A 13,797-nucleotide genomic window follows, 5' to 3' on the forward strand; every position below is an offset into this window, starting at 1 on the left:
CAAAGGAATGTTTTAGTGGGGCTTTTATAAAATTTGTATGCTTCATCAAAGGTCCCATTGTTCCCTTCTTAAAGCAGGATTATCCCTCTGGGGTTACCCATTCTGCATGGGTCAAGCAAGTGGGAGCACTCCGTTTTCACAGCCAGCTTCTGGCCGTGGGGCTGTGCTGAGACACAGGTGAGGAGGAACAGCAACACGGACTGGCACCTGCAAAGGGTTTGCACTGATGTTGGCCCTGTTGGGCTTGGTCCAGGAAGACTTTGGAGAGCCTTGGAGGTGTGAGTGGCAGCCCCAGCACTCCGTGCTGCTCCCAGGTCCTGTCCCTGTGCTGCTGAGTTGGGAAGTCTGGAGTTTTGTCCTTTTTCTGAGGTGAGCAGTCAGGAAAACAGTTTAATTTGCTGAAGGATCTTTCTTATCTAAGTTGATCCCTGGGCTTTCTTGAACTAATCCCTGAATCTGTCAGCTTCGTCTGTGCAGAATTTAATTTTTGCTCAAGTTATTTTCATTCTTCCAAAATAGATTAAATCTGGTGGACCTTCTTCCTTGATGGACTAAATCAGCTGGATTGTATTTTGGATTAAGTCAGATGGACTGTGATTCTGGATTAGGTTCAATTCCTCAAAAAATCAGGGCTAAGGACCAGGTAACTTCTTTCACCATGCTGTTACACCCAGACACTTGGAACCTGCTGGGCAATGGGTTTGCTTGGTTTTGTAAGCATGCCGCTCTACTCTCTGTGGTTGCATCTTGGAATCATAGACACATTAAGTTGGGAAATACCTCTCAGATCATCAAGTCCAACCCTAACCCTTCCGCCATGCCCAATGACCACAGTCCTCAGTGCCACATCTCCACATTTTGTATCACCTCCAGGGACAGTGACTGCACCACCTCCCTGGGCAGTTGTGCCACTGCATCGCTGCTCTTTCTGAGAAGAAATTTTTCCTAATATTTGACCTTAACCTCCCCTGGCAGAACTTGAGGCCATTCCATCTTGTCCTGTCACTGCTACCTGGGAGCAGAAGCCGACCCCCACCTCCTGGTCTTAACCCAGATGTGTTTATCATGGCACTGGGACTGGCAGAAGGGTGGGAGCTGGGTGCAGGTGGGCAGTGCAGCCATGAGGCATGATCCCAGCCAAGACCCGTGGCAGTGAGCTGCAGCAGGGCCATTCTGCTGCTCAGCTCTGTGTCCCACTGGCTGTGAAAGGCAAGTAGTCTGCAGAAGCTGACTGTATGCTAATAACCTTGCTCAGTGCAAAAATCAGCACACGGGGTTTTAGGTGGCCTTGGTTCTGTAGGAGCAGCATATTGTGCCGAGCACTGACACAAGCCGGGTAGGAGCTGCTGTAACCCTGAACCCCTGCTGCAGCAGGACCAGGTGTTTGCCTTTAGCTGCAGCTGCTCCATCTGCAGGAACAGGTGGAGTTGCTGGGGATAGTCAGCAAAACACAGCTGGGAAAAGTTAAGAAAAGAGGAATGATGTGCTGCTTCACCTGGGCAGAGCGGCCTGGAGGCAAAGTGCCTGCAATACACACTGTGTGGTGACAGCGTGGGCTGGGGTGGATTAATGAAATGAAGAGGAAGTAAGTATGTGCCTGAACTGTTGGTTTTTCCTGGGTAGCACTGCAGCCAAATCAAATCAACTATTTCAAGAATGCGTGCCTTTGCACCTAACCTTGCTTCATAGCAGCATTGCTGGTGAGTGTGTCTTTTTCATCTCTTACTCCTCTTACTCCAAGGTTTTATTGCTGTTGTTTAAATTAGGAGGTGTATTGCAATGTATGTTGGTTTTTGGTTTGTTTTTTTTTAACTTGTGGTGTACAAAATGAAGATTTTGATAGCTGTTCAAATTTCACATCGAGTGTCAGCCAGTTCTGGACTGAAGATAACTCTCAGTCTCTTCCCTGTGTGAATTAACAGACTGCAGCCCTGTGCTGTGCACCTCTGCCTCCGTTCATGTGGTTCTCAAAGTAACACTCAACTGTTCCTGTGAGGCTGTTGAAAACCCCTCTCTTTGAATTGTCTGAAGTGTTTCTGTGCGTATTGCTGGCTTGGTGGGGCAGGCATTGCGCAGCCAGCAGAGCTCTGCGGATGGAGGAACAGGCTTCGCTAACTGTGTGTGCTGATCTCATCTCCATCCCTCTCATCTAGCTGGGAATCTTGTTACTGCTGTACTGGAAGTGTGGCTGTCTGTGGGAGGTGGGGTGGACACTACATTTTTGATGGGCAGCCCCACACAGGGCTTTGGGTGCACATGTGCTACGCTTAGTGCTGCTCTTTGGCAAGCACACATTGAATCCTGCTTGTTTCCAAGGTGGATGAGTTGTGTGCTCTGCTCGCCTGTTCTGTTGCTTCTTTGGGAGAAGCTGGCTGTGTGTGTTGGTAACTGTTGAGTTATGGCCTGAGCCACTGATTGAGCACCTGGGGAAAGGACCCGGCTAGCCCTGGGAGCACAGGTGCAATTGAACTGCGGGACCAGAAGAGGTGAAGCCTGGCTGCACCTCTCTTAGACCTCATTGAAGGGCTGACTGCCACCAAGGAAGGATTTCTTGGTTGGAGGTTGGAGATCCTCCCTTGTGCAGGTTTCTCTGCGATTAGATGTTCAGAGGCAGGTGAGCACCTTTACTTTCTCTTTGCAACACCTTTCTATTGCACTAGTCCCTTTGTCTTTATGCCTTCTGTATCGCTGTTCTACCTCGTTGGTCTTTCTGATTGTTGCACCATATTTTGCTGCAATGATCTGCACTCATTTTGTTGAACGAGTTTGTTTTATAAATCTGGTGAAGAATCTTCTGATTGAATCATTTTTCTGTTGGAAAGCAGCCATTTGTCAAGATTGAAACTTTCCCTGGGACCAATATGTGTGCAGGAAATCAGGATTTCCCCTAGGCGCTCTGTAGTATTTACTAAACTGTACAACATGGCCTAAATAAACATGCAGCGATGTGAATGTGGCTCTGGCATCCTGGTGGAATGCAGGCTGCCTGGGGTCTCCCTGCTTTGTGCCTTAATTCTGCGAGAGGATTGTGGTCTTTTGGTATCCGTAAGGGAGGACATAGCAGGGAGCACGAGGAGAAGGCCTTATGCTAGTACCTGAATATAGATTTCCACCCTCTTAAGATTCTTCAGAGTGTGAACCCATGATGCTAAAAGCTTTTTCCCAGGCATGGTTACAGTATCTCAGTGTGTATTTTCCACTGAGCTGCTGAATTACTGTTTTCCTTCTGCCCTTGGCTATTCCATAGCTGTATCTCTGGGGCTGGGTATTTCAGACAGGCAGAGCTCTATGCAGCCCTGGGCTGGGGGCTCCCACGTGAGCTGAGTCTCACCACTGGATTACAGAGGACAGGAATGCTGGACTTTTTTCTTTTTTTCTTGAAAACTTGTAAACATGAACTTCCTGCTGCTGTGAGTCTGCAAGTAGGCTTTGCTTGTAACAAAAATGAAGGGAATAGAACTTCAGGTCCTCAATCACCCTTCCTGGACCTCCTAGGGCTGTGCACCAAACTCCTGCAGGCAGCAAAGGCAAATCAAGGATCCTGTGTGTGGCTTTGTGCCTCTGCAAATCGGTCTTGTTTTATTTTTCCTTCCTCCAGGCGCCCAAATATGGATGCAATCCTAATAGAAGCCAGTTGGAGAGTCCCAAAACCTTAATGATTCTAGAATGGTGTTTCCTCACTTGTTTTCTTGTTTCATTTCTCCTACCACAGAGCTGATCTTTGGCAGGGAGTTAACCCTCCCACATCCAAAGGGGATGTTTTAGGGTGATGCACAAGCCAAACTAGCAGCTGTTCGGCTTTGCATGTTACCACTGGTGTCGCTTAGCCCTGCTTTTGTTCCTGCCTGCAAGGGGAGATGTGCTGGGTGCCATAAAGCACTTCAGCTGGTGGTTTTCACCTTCTGCACTTAACATCTTGCTCTTCTGCATTTTGTGCACCTCTTGATGCCAAGGCAAATAGCAGTGCAGGCAGACATTGTCCCAGCTCCTCATGCCTCTTGGTTTTTGGTTGGTGCATTGCTGGGCTGCTGCAGCTAGCAGGAGTGGTTGGGCACAGGTGTTGTGTGACACTGCTGGGCTGTCCATGGGGCATGTGGGTGCCAGGGAGATGGTGAAGGCAGGTTGTGGAGCAGGAATAAGGCCAAAAAGGAGATTGAAAGCATGGAGTGGGAAGGAGAAGAGGATCTGGAAAGGAAGGAGGAATGGCTACAGGGCACCAAAATGTGAATAGAAGGAATGAGAGCAAGGAGCATCCAGCAGGATGAAAGGTGAGGAGGAGGAGGTTCCGGATGCAGGCTGAGCTCTCTTAATGAGCCTCCCTGGGGCACAGCCATGATCCAACCTCTCTCCTCCTGCCTCCTCTGGCTGCAGCTCCCTGCCGAGGCCCTGCACACCTTCCCACGGTCAGCACTCAGCAGCGGGCAGGAGGGGAGCACAGCACTGTCCTGCACGGATCGCTCCCAGCAGTGTCCACATCAGCCTGCCTGGAGCCAGCAGAGGAAGCTCAGGATGTCAGCCAGGCACAGAGTGCTGGGCTGGGACTGGCTTTTGTGTTTTCCCCCTCCATCCACCCTTGTGGGCCGGCTGACAGCTGAAGAGGAGCTGACAAGTACAGGCGTTGGGAAGGAAAATGTTGAAGAAAAAAAAAAATTAAAAATCGACAAAACCAGAAGGGAAGTTGCCGTTTAAACCATGTGGTTTGGGTTGTTTGGTGGGGGGGAAGGGAGGGAGCTCTGCTCAGCGCTAACACTGCAAACCAGCAGAGCTCCGGCACCAGCTGGAGAGTCCGGCCTGCAGCCCTCAGTCAGGGGCTTTGCTGGAAAAAAGGAGCACAACAGAATGGAGGATATTTTTGTAAGCCTTGTGGGCAGCAGCATGGCATGGAGGTGCTGTGTTACGGGACGTGTGGTAGCACAAGGAGTGCATGTGCCATGTGCAGCTGCCTGCAAAGTACCTGCAGCTGTGCTGACCAGGGGCACAGGGGAGGGAAATGCGCGGTGAAGGAGGAAAGGTTCTGTGAAAGTGGTGTGAGGTGAAAGAAAAGGAGTTCCCAGGGTGAGAACATTGTCCTGGAAGGGGAAAACGGATGGTAGGAGGGCAGGAAGCGAGTTGCTGCTTAATGGCCCAACCATGGGGAAGGGCTTGGGGTCTGCCACAGTCTGTTTGGTTTTGATTGTAAATGCTGCCCTTCCTGGGATGAGAGCAAAAGCACACATTGTGTTGCTTTGAGGTGTGTTCCCATGTGCTTGCTTGGCTTGCAGGCCCTCCTGCTGGTCCCTGCGTGGCTGCCCAGCAGCCACTGTCACCAAAGCTGCCCTTGGAGGGGTGGGTGTGTGCCTTGTGACAAACCTCAGCCATCCAACAGGGCTGCTATTGATTTCATACCTTTTGACCTTGCTCTTTGGAAAATATTGTCAAGCTGCAGAGCTGTTGAACTGGACTTAATCCTCTGCAGGCTGGGTTTTACACTATTCAAATGGGCTTACTCATTTTTTCCATATTTCCACGTTTGGTTTTAATACCCATGACAACTGCGGACTGGGATTTCTAATCGTAGCATGGGTTTTTGGTTTAGGAACCAGTCTCCCCCATTATTTTGGATGGGACATCACCCCCTGAGCGTTTCCTTCGTGTATGTGGTCAGAGGAGCAAGGCTGCCTTTGCCAGAGTCCTTTTCCCTTCCTCCCCCTGCCATCAGTCAGCAGCCATAAGTGAGGCTGCAGGAACTTGGTGAGGTTGTGCCTAATTGGTGAACCTTTGCTTCCACTGGTGTTCCCTCAGTGTTTCATCATAGTTGTTCTGGGTGTAAATTCAGCTCATTCATTTAAAGCCAGCCTTTGGTGCATGCATTACTCTGGGTAATGTTGAAATGATACAAATGCTGAATCCTACACGTGTATGAGGCAATATGATTAGCTTTACTTGACTAATTAAGCTTGTTAACATAATCTGCTGTGTGCTAACTTGATGGAGGTATTAAAAAGAAGATATTTGTTAAATGTGATAAATCTGGGAGGGGTGCAGCCTCTGAGGGAGGCACAAAGGAGGTGATGAGACATCAGACTCTCTGCCAAACCCAGGTCTAGGGGAGGAGGAGGTTCCCAATTGGTTTCCATCAGATTCCAGTTAGCATGAATTTACAGTTTCCATTTAGCTTGATAGATGGCTTTGGCCACCTTGGTGTGCTTGGATTTATTTTCTGTGCAATGGAAAGTGATCAGCCCAGAACTGCAGAGGTTTCCCGGGCTGCCATGAGTGCATGCTGAGCTTCTTTCCAAGGTAAGAGCATGGTGGGCAAGAAAGTAAAGCATCAGTGGTTCTGAAATACAGTGGCACTGAAGGGAAATGAAGAAGTTCAGGTCCCCTGTGCTCTGTGGGAATGGGCTGTGATGGGCATGCAAATTCCACTGCAAACTGGAAAAATTCTTCAGATTTCCCCACTTTCCTCAGAAACCACACTGAGCAGCAGGTATCAATAGCTCCCACTGTTCATATTTTGTTTGCATCGTTCTTTCCATGGAACATTGCCGTGAGAAGAAAGCAGCAGCAGATAGATGTGGTGAGTCGGGGAAAGCAATTTCCATCCTGCTGCTGGCTGGCCTTGCTCTTTCCATTGTGCTGTCCATGGACATAGGGATCTGGGCTTTGGAAGGTTGGTGTGATGTGCTTTCAGAGGGCAGGCTGCCTGTGGTTACACAGGTGAGCTGCTCGAGGGCAGTAGGTGCTGTGGCTCAGGGCTTCTCAACGGTTCTCATCTTCCCTTGCTCGCTTTGCGAGGAGTGCTGGCAGGAGGCTCAGCACAGTGTGAGCTCATTGTGGCACCCAGGTTCCCCCATCTCTTGTTAATGTGACTTGAGGGCTGGTGCAGGTGTGGCAGCAAGCAGCAATTCCTACCTGGACATCGTCATGCTCTTGTTTAGTCCAGTGTCTACACTGAGGTCCTTGCATTAAAATAAGATTAAAGAAGGGCGTAGGGGGTGTCAGTTAACCTGCTTCAATTAGCCCCAGAACACTGCCTGCTTTCTAAGAGGGCTTTCTCTGATGGTGTTGCCCCAGAGACCCATCACTGCAGTTTGGCTGCAGCATCCGCATCCTCCTCCTCCCCTGTGCTCCTGCAGCAATCTTGGAGTTCCTGGGTAGGATCTGTGCCGCAGGACAGAGCAGGAGCTGCGGTGCCTGATGCTCAGTGCCATCAGCGTTGGGGCTGCTTCCCTCTGCCTGGAGCCAGTCCTGATGGGCAAAGCTGCTGTGTGACCTTGTACCTTGTGGAGCTGCAGAATGATGCTGCAAGGCACCAAATTGTTGGGTGTTGGGACCGTGGAGATCAGTTTTATGAATCCTGGTGCTCGTGGACCTGCTTGCTTTTTGTCTTGCTTTGTTGTCTGTCTAACTGAGAGGTTAGACAGAGGTTTTTCCATCTTGGCATATGAAATACTGAGAGCTTTGGTATTTTGCACAACCTTCATTGCAAGTGTCAGAGCCCTGGCAAGCCAGAACGCTGAGCTGGAGTGCTTTGGTGATGTCCTGGGTTGTAGCTCTGCAGGGCCACCAAGCTGCAGGGGTCCAGGAGGATGGCAGCAGTATGGGGGTGCAAGTGGAAAGACCCTGACAAGAGGTGTTCTTGTGTTTGTGAGCGAGTAAATACCCACCACCTGTGCACCAACAGAGTGCAGGGTTCAACTTGTGTCATTTCTGGTTTTGGGAAATGAGAATCCCTTGCACTGGGCAGTGGCAGCTCTTGTGCTGTCCTAGCAAGGTACATAGAAGTCTGGCTGGTGGAGGAAGAGCTAAAACTGCCTGCAAACACTTCATAAGGATTACATCACAACCTGAACCTGCAAAACACAGCCTGCTGTGGTGAGTTCCTCCTGAGCACTTCGCATCCACCTGTGTGCTCCAGTGCCCAGGCTGCAGAGCGGGATATTTCTGCAAGCAAAATTCCAACATCGCTTCTGCTCCTCGGGTGGGATGTGGGCAGCTGTGCTGCCGGCAGTGTGCTGCTGCTGCTCGTGGGGAAGGGGCTATGTGTGGGTGGCAGGGCCACCGGTCCTGCATTAGGGCACAGCATGGTCCTGCAGAGGGATGTCCAGCAGCTTTCCCTCACATGCCTGCAGCCCTCGTGGGCTTCACTCCACCTATAAAACATTTAGGATTTACATTTTGCTTTAACACTTCCTCTTCGATCCCAGCTAATATGTTACACATTTAATTGCTCTTCCTTTGAATTTTCCAGCCCTCATTTGGTACCCTCGCAACATCGGTCTCTTGTTATCTCACTGCTGCCCCTAATTGCTCCCACATGCCGCCTCGCAGACTCCATGGCGGGGTCTCGCAGGGGAGCGCACACGAGAGCTTGCTGCGCGCGGGGGAACGAACCATCAGGAAACCGATGGGCGACTTTATTCCCCAGCTCACCCCAATCTGAAAAAGGCAAAGGCTCCTCCCGGCCATGATTTACAAGAGACTTGCTTCCCAGCTCGCGGGGCCCTGCCCGATGCCGGGGGCTCAGCGTTGCATACGGAGGAGTGGGTGTCCCTGCGCGGTGCCACAGACCCGCGCCACGTCCCGTGCGGGGCGGTGCTGGCAGCTGGCGAGGCGCCCGGCAGCGCGGCGCGGGCAGGAGCGGGCGCTGCGAGGTGGGAGCCGGGCGGCTCGGCGGGACCTCCCCATCTGGGAGCCATCTGTGTTTCCCTGGAACCGGACAGGCGGCTCCAGGCAGTGAGAAATCGCAGATGTGAGGGACCTGACACATGTCCAGCTAATGAAAGGAGAAGGAAGGCTGGGCTCAGCCTGCGCTCCCAGATTAAGAGCGGTGGAGGAAGAGCCTTTTTATTTATATTGCAACGAAACGAGGTGTATTCAACAGCAGCTGGATTGCGCTAACCTCGCCGCGTAGGGTAAGCCGGCTGCTTCGGAAGGAGCCGCAGGGGCTCATGGTGCCATGCTGGGGGGCTTGAGGTGCTGGGGAGCACCCCGAGCCCGTGTGCTGGCGGCGGGAGGGGGAGAAACTTGCATGGACGCAGGGATCCTGCAGCTGAAATAACATGGAGCCAGGGGAGAGCTGCGGGGGGGTTCGCTCTGTGTTGCCGTGGAGTGGTTTCAGTTTGATTTCTTTTTTTTCTCCCCTTTTATTTTTCCTGAGCGGAGGGTTGGGATTGGTGCTTTCTGGGGAAATGCAGAGCCAGGGAGGTTTTTGTGTGCTTTAGCAAAATGCGTTTTTCTGCTGTGCCTCGTCTCTCTCTCATTTGTGCATGCAAATTTTGATGCTGGGGGAAATCTGCAGAGGCAGATTTGTTCCGTCAGCCCCCAGCCCTCCTCACTTCCCTGCGTTTTCGCCTTTCTCTGCATTGTGTCAGAATGCTCCTTTTTGTCTCCGCGCTCCTCGCGCAGCAGCCGATGCTCCCAGCATGTAAATCTGTGGATCGATGTGGCACAGGAGCGCACCTCCCTGGCCTGACGCTTCCACTGCTGGGCTGCAGCTGCTGCATCTCAGCTCCTGCTTTACTCCATTGCAATTTGACATACCTCCTCTTCCAAACCTGCCCTTTCCCCTTGGTTTTGGGAAAGTTCAGCAGTTGCAGCCGCTCCTGTGCAGCAGCCGGCTGGGAGCACCCCTCCAGGGCACGCTGCATTCCCACCCCAGTTTTTGCTTTCTCTTGGAGTTTGCAAAGGGCTGGGATGCAGTTTTGTTGTTGGTTTTTTAAATACGATTCTGAGTCTGCTCGGTGTCCCCAGGAGAGCCAGCAGACAGCAGCTATGCGAGCTGGGCGCCTCACAGCACAGCAGCACAAAGGAGGAAATAGGAGCAGAAAAGCTCTGACAAGGCTATGCAGTGCCCAGGGGCAGCACCCTGTGCTCCAGGCCTGAAGCCCTGCCTGCATGGGGGTTTGCCCAGCACGTGAACACGCTGCTGGCTGCAGGAGCAGCTGCTCCAGGGACTTAGGAGCAGGCGGAAGTTTTGCTAGCATCAGGGCGGTGCAATTGGCCATTGAGCAACCTAAAGCCTCAGGTTCTTGCTCAAGTCCCAGGGAAAACTTTTCCTTTGTGGGTTCTGTAGAAGGTAAAATGAAGGGACGGATTTAAGGGTGTGTGAGGAGCTGAGCATGGTGGTTGGGATGGGGATGTCTTGGAGCTTGGTGGCTGGTTATAGTACGTGTGTGGCATCTCTGAGTGCAGATGTTTTCAGAGCTGTGCTCTAGACTCTGGTTTTGAGTTTTATATGGAAATGGTGTTCTGACTTTGGGACTACTGAGGCTTCATCAGAACAGTTGTAGATCCTCTGCCAGGTGCCCAGAGCTACCCCAACTCTAGCAGCCAGCAAACCCTGCAGCCCAGGGACCCTGGGTGGGAAGCCGGGTGAAGAGGACAAAGCACAGTCAGGTTGGGCAAAGAATGACCACAAGGAGAGCGCAGTGAGCAGAGGGTCTGAAGGGTTGTGGGGGCAGGAGGCTTGCTAAAAGCAAGCAGAATAAATTTTTAATCTGAGAAGTATGTTACGCAGAGACTGCCCCAAGGAAAGAGCAGAAACTCCATCCAGTAGTGAAAAGGCCACAGTGGTGCTGTTGTGTGGGGTCCTGCACCCTGTGATCTCTGCAGGCTGTCCTGTCTGGGTGGGCAGCAGTTTATGAAGCTAGCAGAACCAAAGGTCCTTTGGGATGGAGCAGCTAGGGGCCTCTGCTTGTTTGGCTCTAATTTTTCAGGGTTTGGAGGAAAAAGAACCAAGATGTGTGTGTACAATATTTATAGGATATAGCTGGATGGAGTCATTTTGAGGACTTGTGCGTAAGAGGTTTAAGGCAGCATTGGCTGATGTCTTACATCTGAACTTGAGCTGGTCATAATCTGTTGCTGCTTGGGTTTGTTCCCCGTAAAAGAAGAGCTGACTTACCAGTACCATGATGTTGCAAGCTTCCCTTCATGGCCCTGAGTCCTCCTGTGCAGGGCTGCTGTTAGCAGCTCACTGTGAGATGGGCTCAGATGCAGCGTGGTCCCTGGGGTAGCAGTGCTGCAGCTTTCCAGGAGCCCTGAAACTTTTCTGCAGTGGAGCCTTAATTCAGGTGGCATCCTGGGAACAGCTGGAGATGGGAGCAGCACAGACCTCAATTTGGGAGCAGGAGGTGCTGCTCTCATTGCTGTGGCGCAGTATGGAGGCTTGAGCTCAGCCCCTGAGCCTGATATGACTTTCTGTCACCAGACTTTGGCCTTCCCATTAGTTTGTGTGTCAGCCACAGACATGCACGAGGACAGTGGCAATTTCAGAGGTCTCAAAGCATTTTAAAGTATAATATCGTGGCTTTGATTGGCTTTGTTCAGTGTAAAATACAACGGAGCTGGAGGTTTGCGGATGAGCTCCCTGGGCTCCCTGCTGGTGAGGAGCAAGCCTCCCTTGCAGCACCCGCAGCCATCCCTTCCAAAGGACCTGGAAAACCAAACCAGCACGGCCGTATCGGTGCAGCCCCACGCTGAGCTCTCCCCAGAGGGGCAGGACGAGGTGTGCAGTGCTGGCTGCGGCCCGGCAGCCCGACCTGTTGCTGCGCGCTGTGTGTGCGGGGCGGAACAGATGTGCGGTGCCGCGTGCCGGCCGTGCTGCAGCACCAGGTGCAGCCATTGTTCCCATCGGGGCCATTCACTGCTCTCGGCGGCTGCGCCCCGCGCGCTCCCGCATTGTTTCCCATGGAAATTAGCATTAAAAACCCATCCGAAACCCCCATGTCCCTCAACTGCAGGTGACTGTTATTGGCCCCAGCTGCCACCCTCGTGCTTGATTACTTCCATATGGGGTTGTGGCAAGAAGTAGGATCCACTCATTGATTTTTTTTTTTTTTTTCCTTTTTTTTTTTCATTCCCCCCACCCCGCGCACACTTCAGCGCTCCCACAGAACAATGCCCTGAAATCTATTAAGCCCCCGATGGGCTCTTCGTCCCAGCCACCATCACCGCCGCGATGACCGTTTTACAAGCAGAGCTAATTATGCCCTCTCCTACCTCCTTCCTTTCCTCACCCCCATCCCATAAATGTAAAATAGCCAGAGGGCAGTTGGCAGTAAATTAAATCTTTGCGGTGTCCTGAGAAGGAGGTTCCTTGCTCACAGGAAGGAGTCTGCTGCTCTTTGGATGTTTGTTGGGGTTTTTTATTGTTAACCTGAAAATTGGGAAAGTCGTTTTCCTGGCACACTGGTGTGCCACTGCTGTTAAGCAGACAAGCAGACCAAGATGGGTTGAGGAGGGGAAGAAAAACAAAAAAGGAACAGGTTGGTGGTTAATTCATTTCTGGAGAGGAGCCGGAGGAAAACTGTGCAAATAGAGGTTGCAGAGTGCTGGGAGCTGCGTGGCCTTCTCCCAGCATGGTTCATAAGAGGGCAGCAGGCTGCAGCCAAACCCCAGGTCTCTCCTGAGTTTGTCACCAATACAGCAGCACAGAGCACTGTGGGGCTGTGCCTCTCACTGCCATCTTGTGATTCAGGGACAGATTTGTTCCTGTGGAGCAACCGCTGCAAGGGGAAGGTTGGGAGCTCACCCCAAGAAGCAGCCCATGAGCCCTGAACTGCTGTGGGACAGGCAGAGATGGGTGAGCACAGCTGGATCTGTTGTGTTGGAGCCATCGGGTACAGCATCTCTCATGCCCTCCTGCCCTAATGACACAAGTGGCCCAGTTTGGTGACTCTGGAGAGAGGCTGGGCTGTGCACTTCTGTGGAGTGCTAATGGGTTTCCCATAGGATGCACTTCTGGTCTCCCAGAAGGAGTTTGCAGAGCTGCAATGGATGGGGTTTATGCTGGGGGCTGCTGGCCCAGCAGCTTGTTGAAGGGATGATGTACTCCCATAGATTTGTGCCCAGCGGGAATGAGTCCCAGTCTTGGTTCTGAAAAGACCTTGGATGCTGAGAGCTGTGAATTGTCCAAATTGGAGCAAGAAGGAGGTCCTATTTTACTTCTCCACTTTTTTTTTTTTTCCCTCCAGATTACACCAGTCCTTAGAATACCACCCCAGCAGTGGCAGAACACTGTTGGGATGCTTGGGATGCTCATGGCTCCGGACTTGCTTTTTGTCCCATGTCAGAGAAGAGAAAGCTCATTTCCCTCATGTGCTCGCTGGAAGATGTGCTAAGAGCAGAGAAATCCTTTTAGTTCTGCTGACCCAGCAATGTGGGGCAAGGCTGTAGGTTGGGCACTTCTATGGCTCCTGCCTGCAGGTGAGTGCCAGGTGAGGGCTTTGCAGGACAGCTGGAGCAGGACAGCAACCTCATGTGGTATGCTGAGCAATTCTCCTCAGACTTGTTTTAAACCCTTCAAAGTCAAATCTCAAACTTCGGGGGTTTCTTCTCCCTAATTAAATTAGCAGGCCATATGGTGTTTACTGTGAGCGCCTGCAATATGGAAGGAGCTGCCTCCTGGATCACTTTCTTTTTCAGAAGCTGCTGCTTTACCTGATGTCGCTGCTCTGAAATGTTCTTTTCAGCAGCAGGTAGGAGGGGTCACTTCAGCCCTTTGCACTGTCGGTGTCACCTTTGGAGCAGGGGTTGAGCTGAGCCAGGACCTTCCTTGCTCCTGCACACCCCTTTGTGTTCTCCCCATGTCCGTGCTGCTCATGGCAGTGTGCAGGACATAGCTGGGTTTGGTGCGTTTTCCCATGCAGGTGACAATTGCTTTAATGATCTTGGAGCTGAGGAGACTGGAAAGCAACTGAATGTTAGGGGTAGGCTGATACTGCTCTAGCAAGGATTACAGCTACTTACTGAAGCTACCATTACTGTTTCAGAAATATATAAAACTGAAAGTTTTGGAGTTCTGCTCTTTGT

At 51.6% G+C, this 13,797-nt stretch overlaps 1 protein-coding gene across 1 annotated transcript in view; it reads left to right on the plus strand.

The window, feature by feature from the left end:
- The first annotated feature begins 1,521 nt into the window (after positions 1 to 1,521).
- CBFA2T2 (CBFA2/RUNX1 partner transcriptional co-repressor 2) overlaps positions 1,522 to 13,797 on the plus strand; it is a 34,362-nt gene continuing 22,086 nt past the window's right edge. Inside the window, exon 1 of the mRNA XM_042883602.1 lies at positions 1,522 to 1,700. Coding sequence (XP_042739536.1) covers positions 1,592 to 1,700 — 109 coding nt within the window. The 5' untranslated portion in view covers positions 1,522 to 1,591. The remainder of the gene's footprint in view (positions 1,701 to 13,797) is intronic.

Source organism: Lagopus leucura, unplaced genomic scaffold, assembly GCF_019238085.1.
Source record: "Lagopus leucura isolate 7727_CA_CO unplaced genomic scaffold, USGS_WTPT01 Super-Scaffold_100039, whole genome shotgun sequence".
Lineage (NCBI taxonomy): Eukaryota > Metazoa > Chordata > Aves > Galliformes > Phasianidae > Lagopus > Lagopus leucura.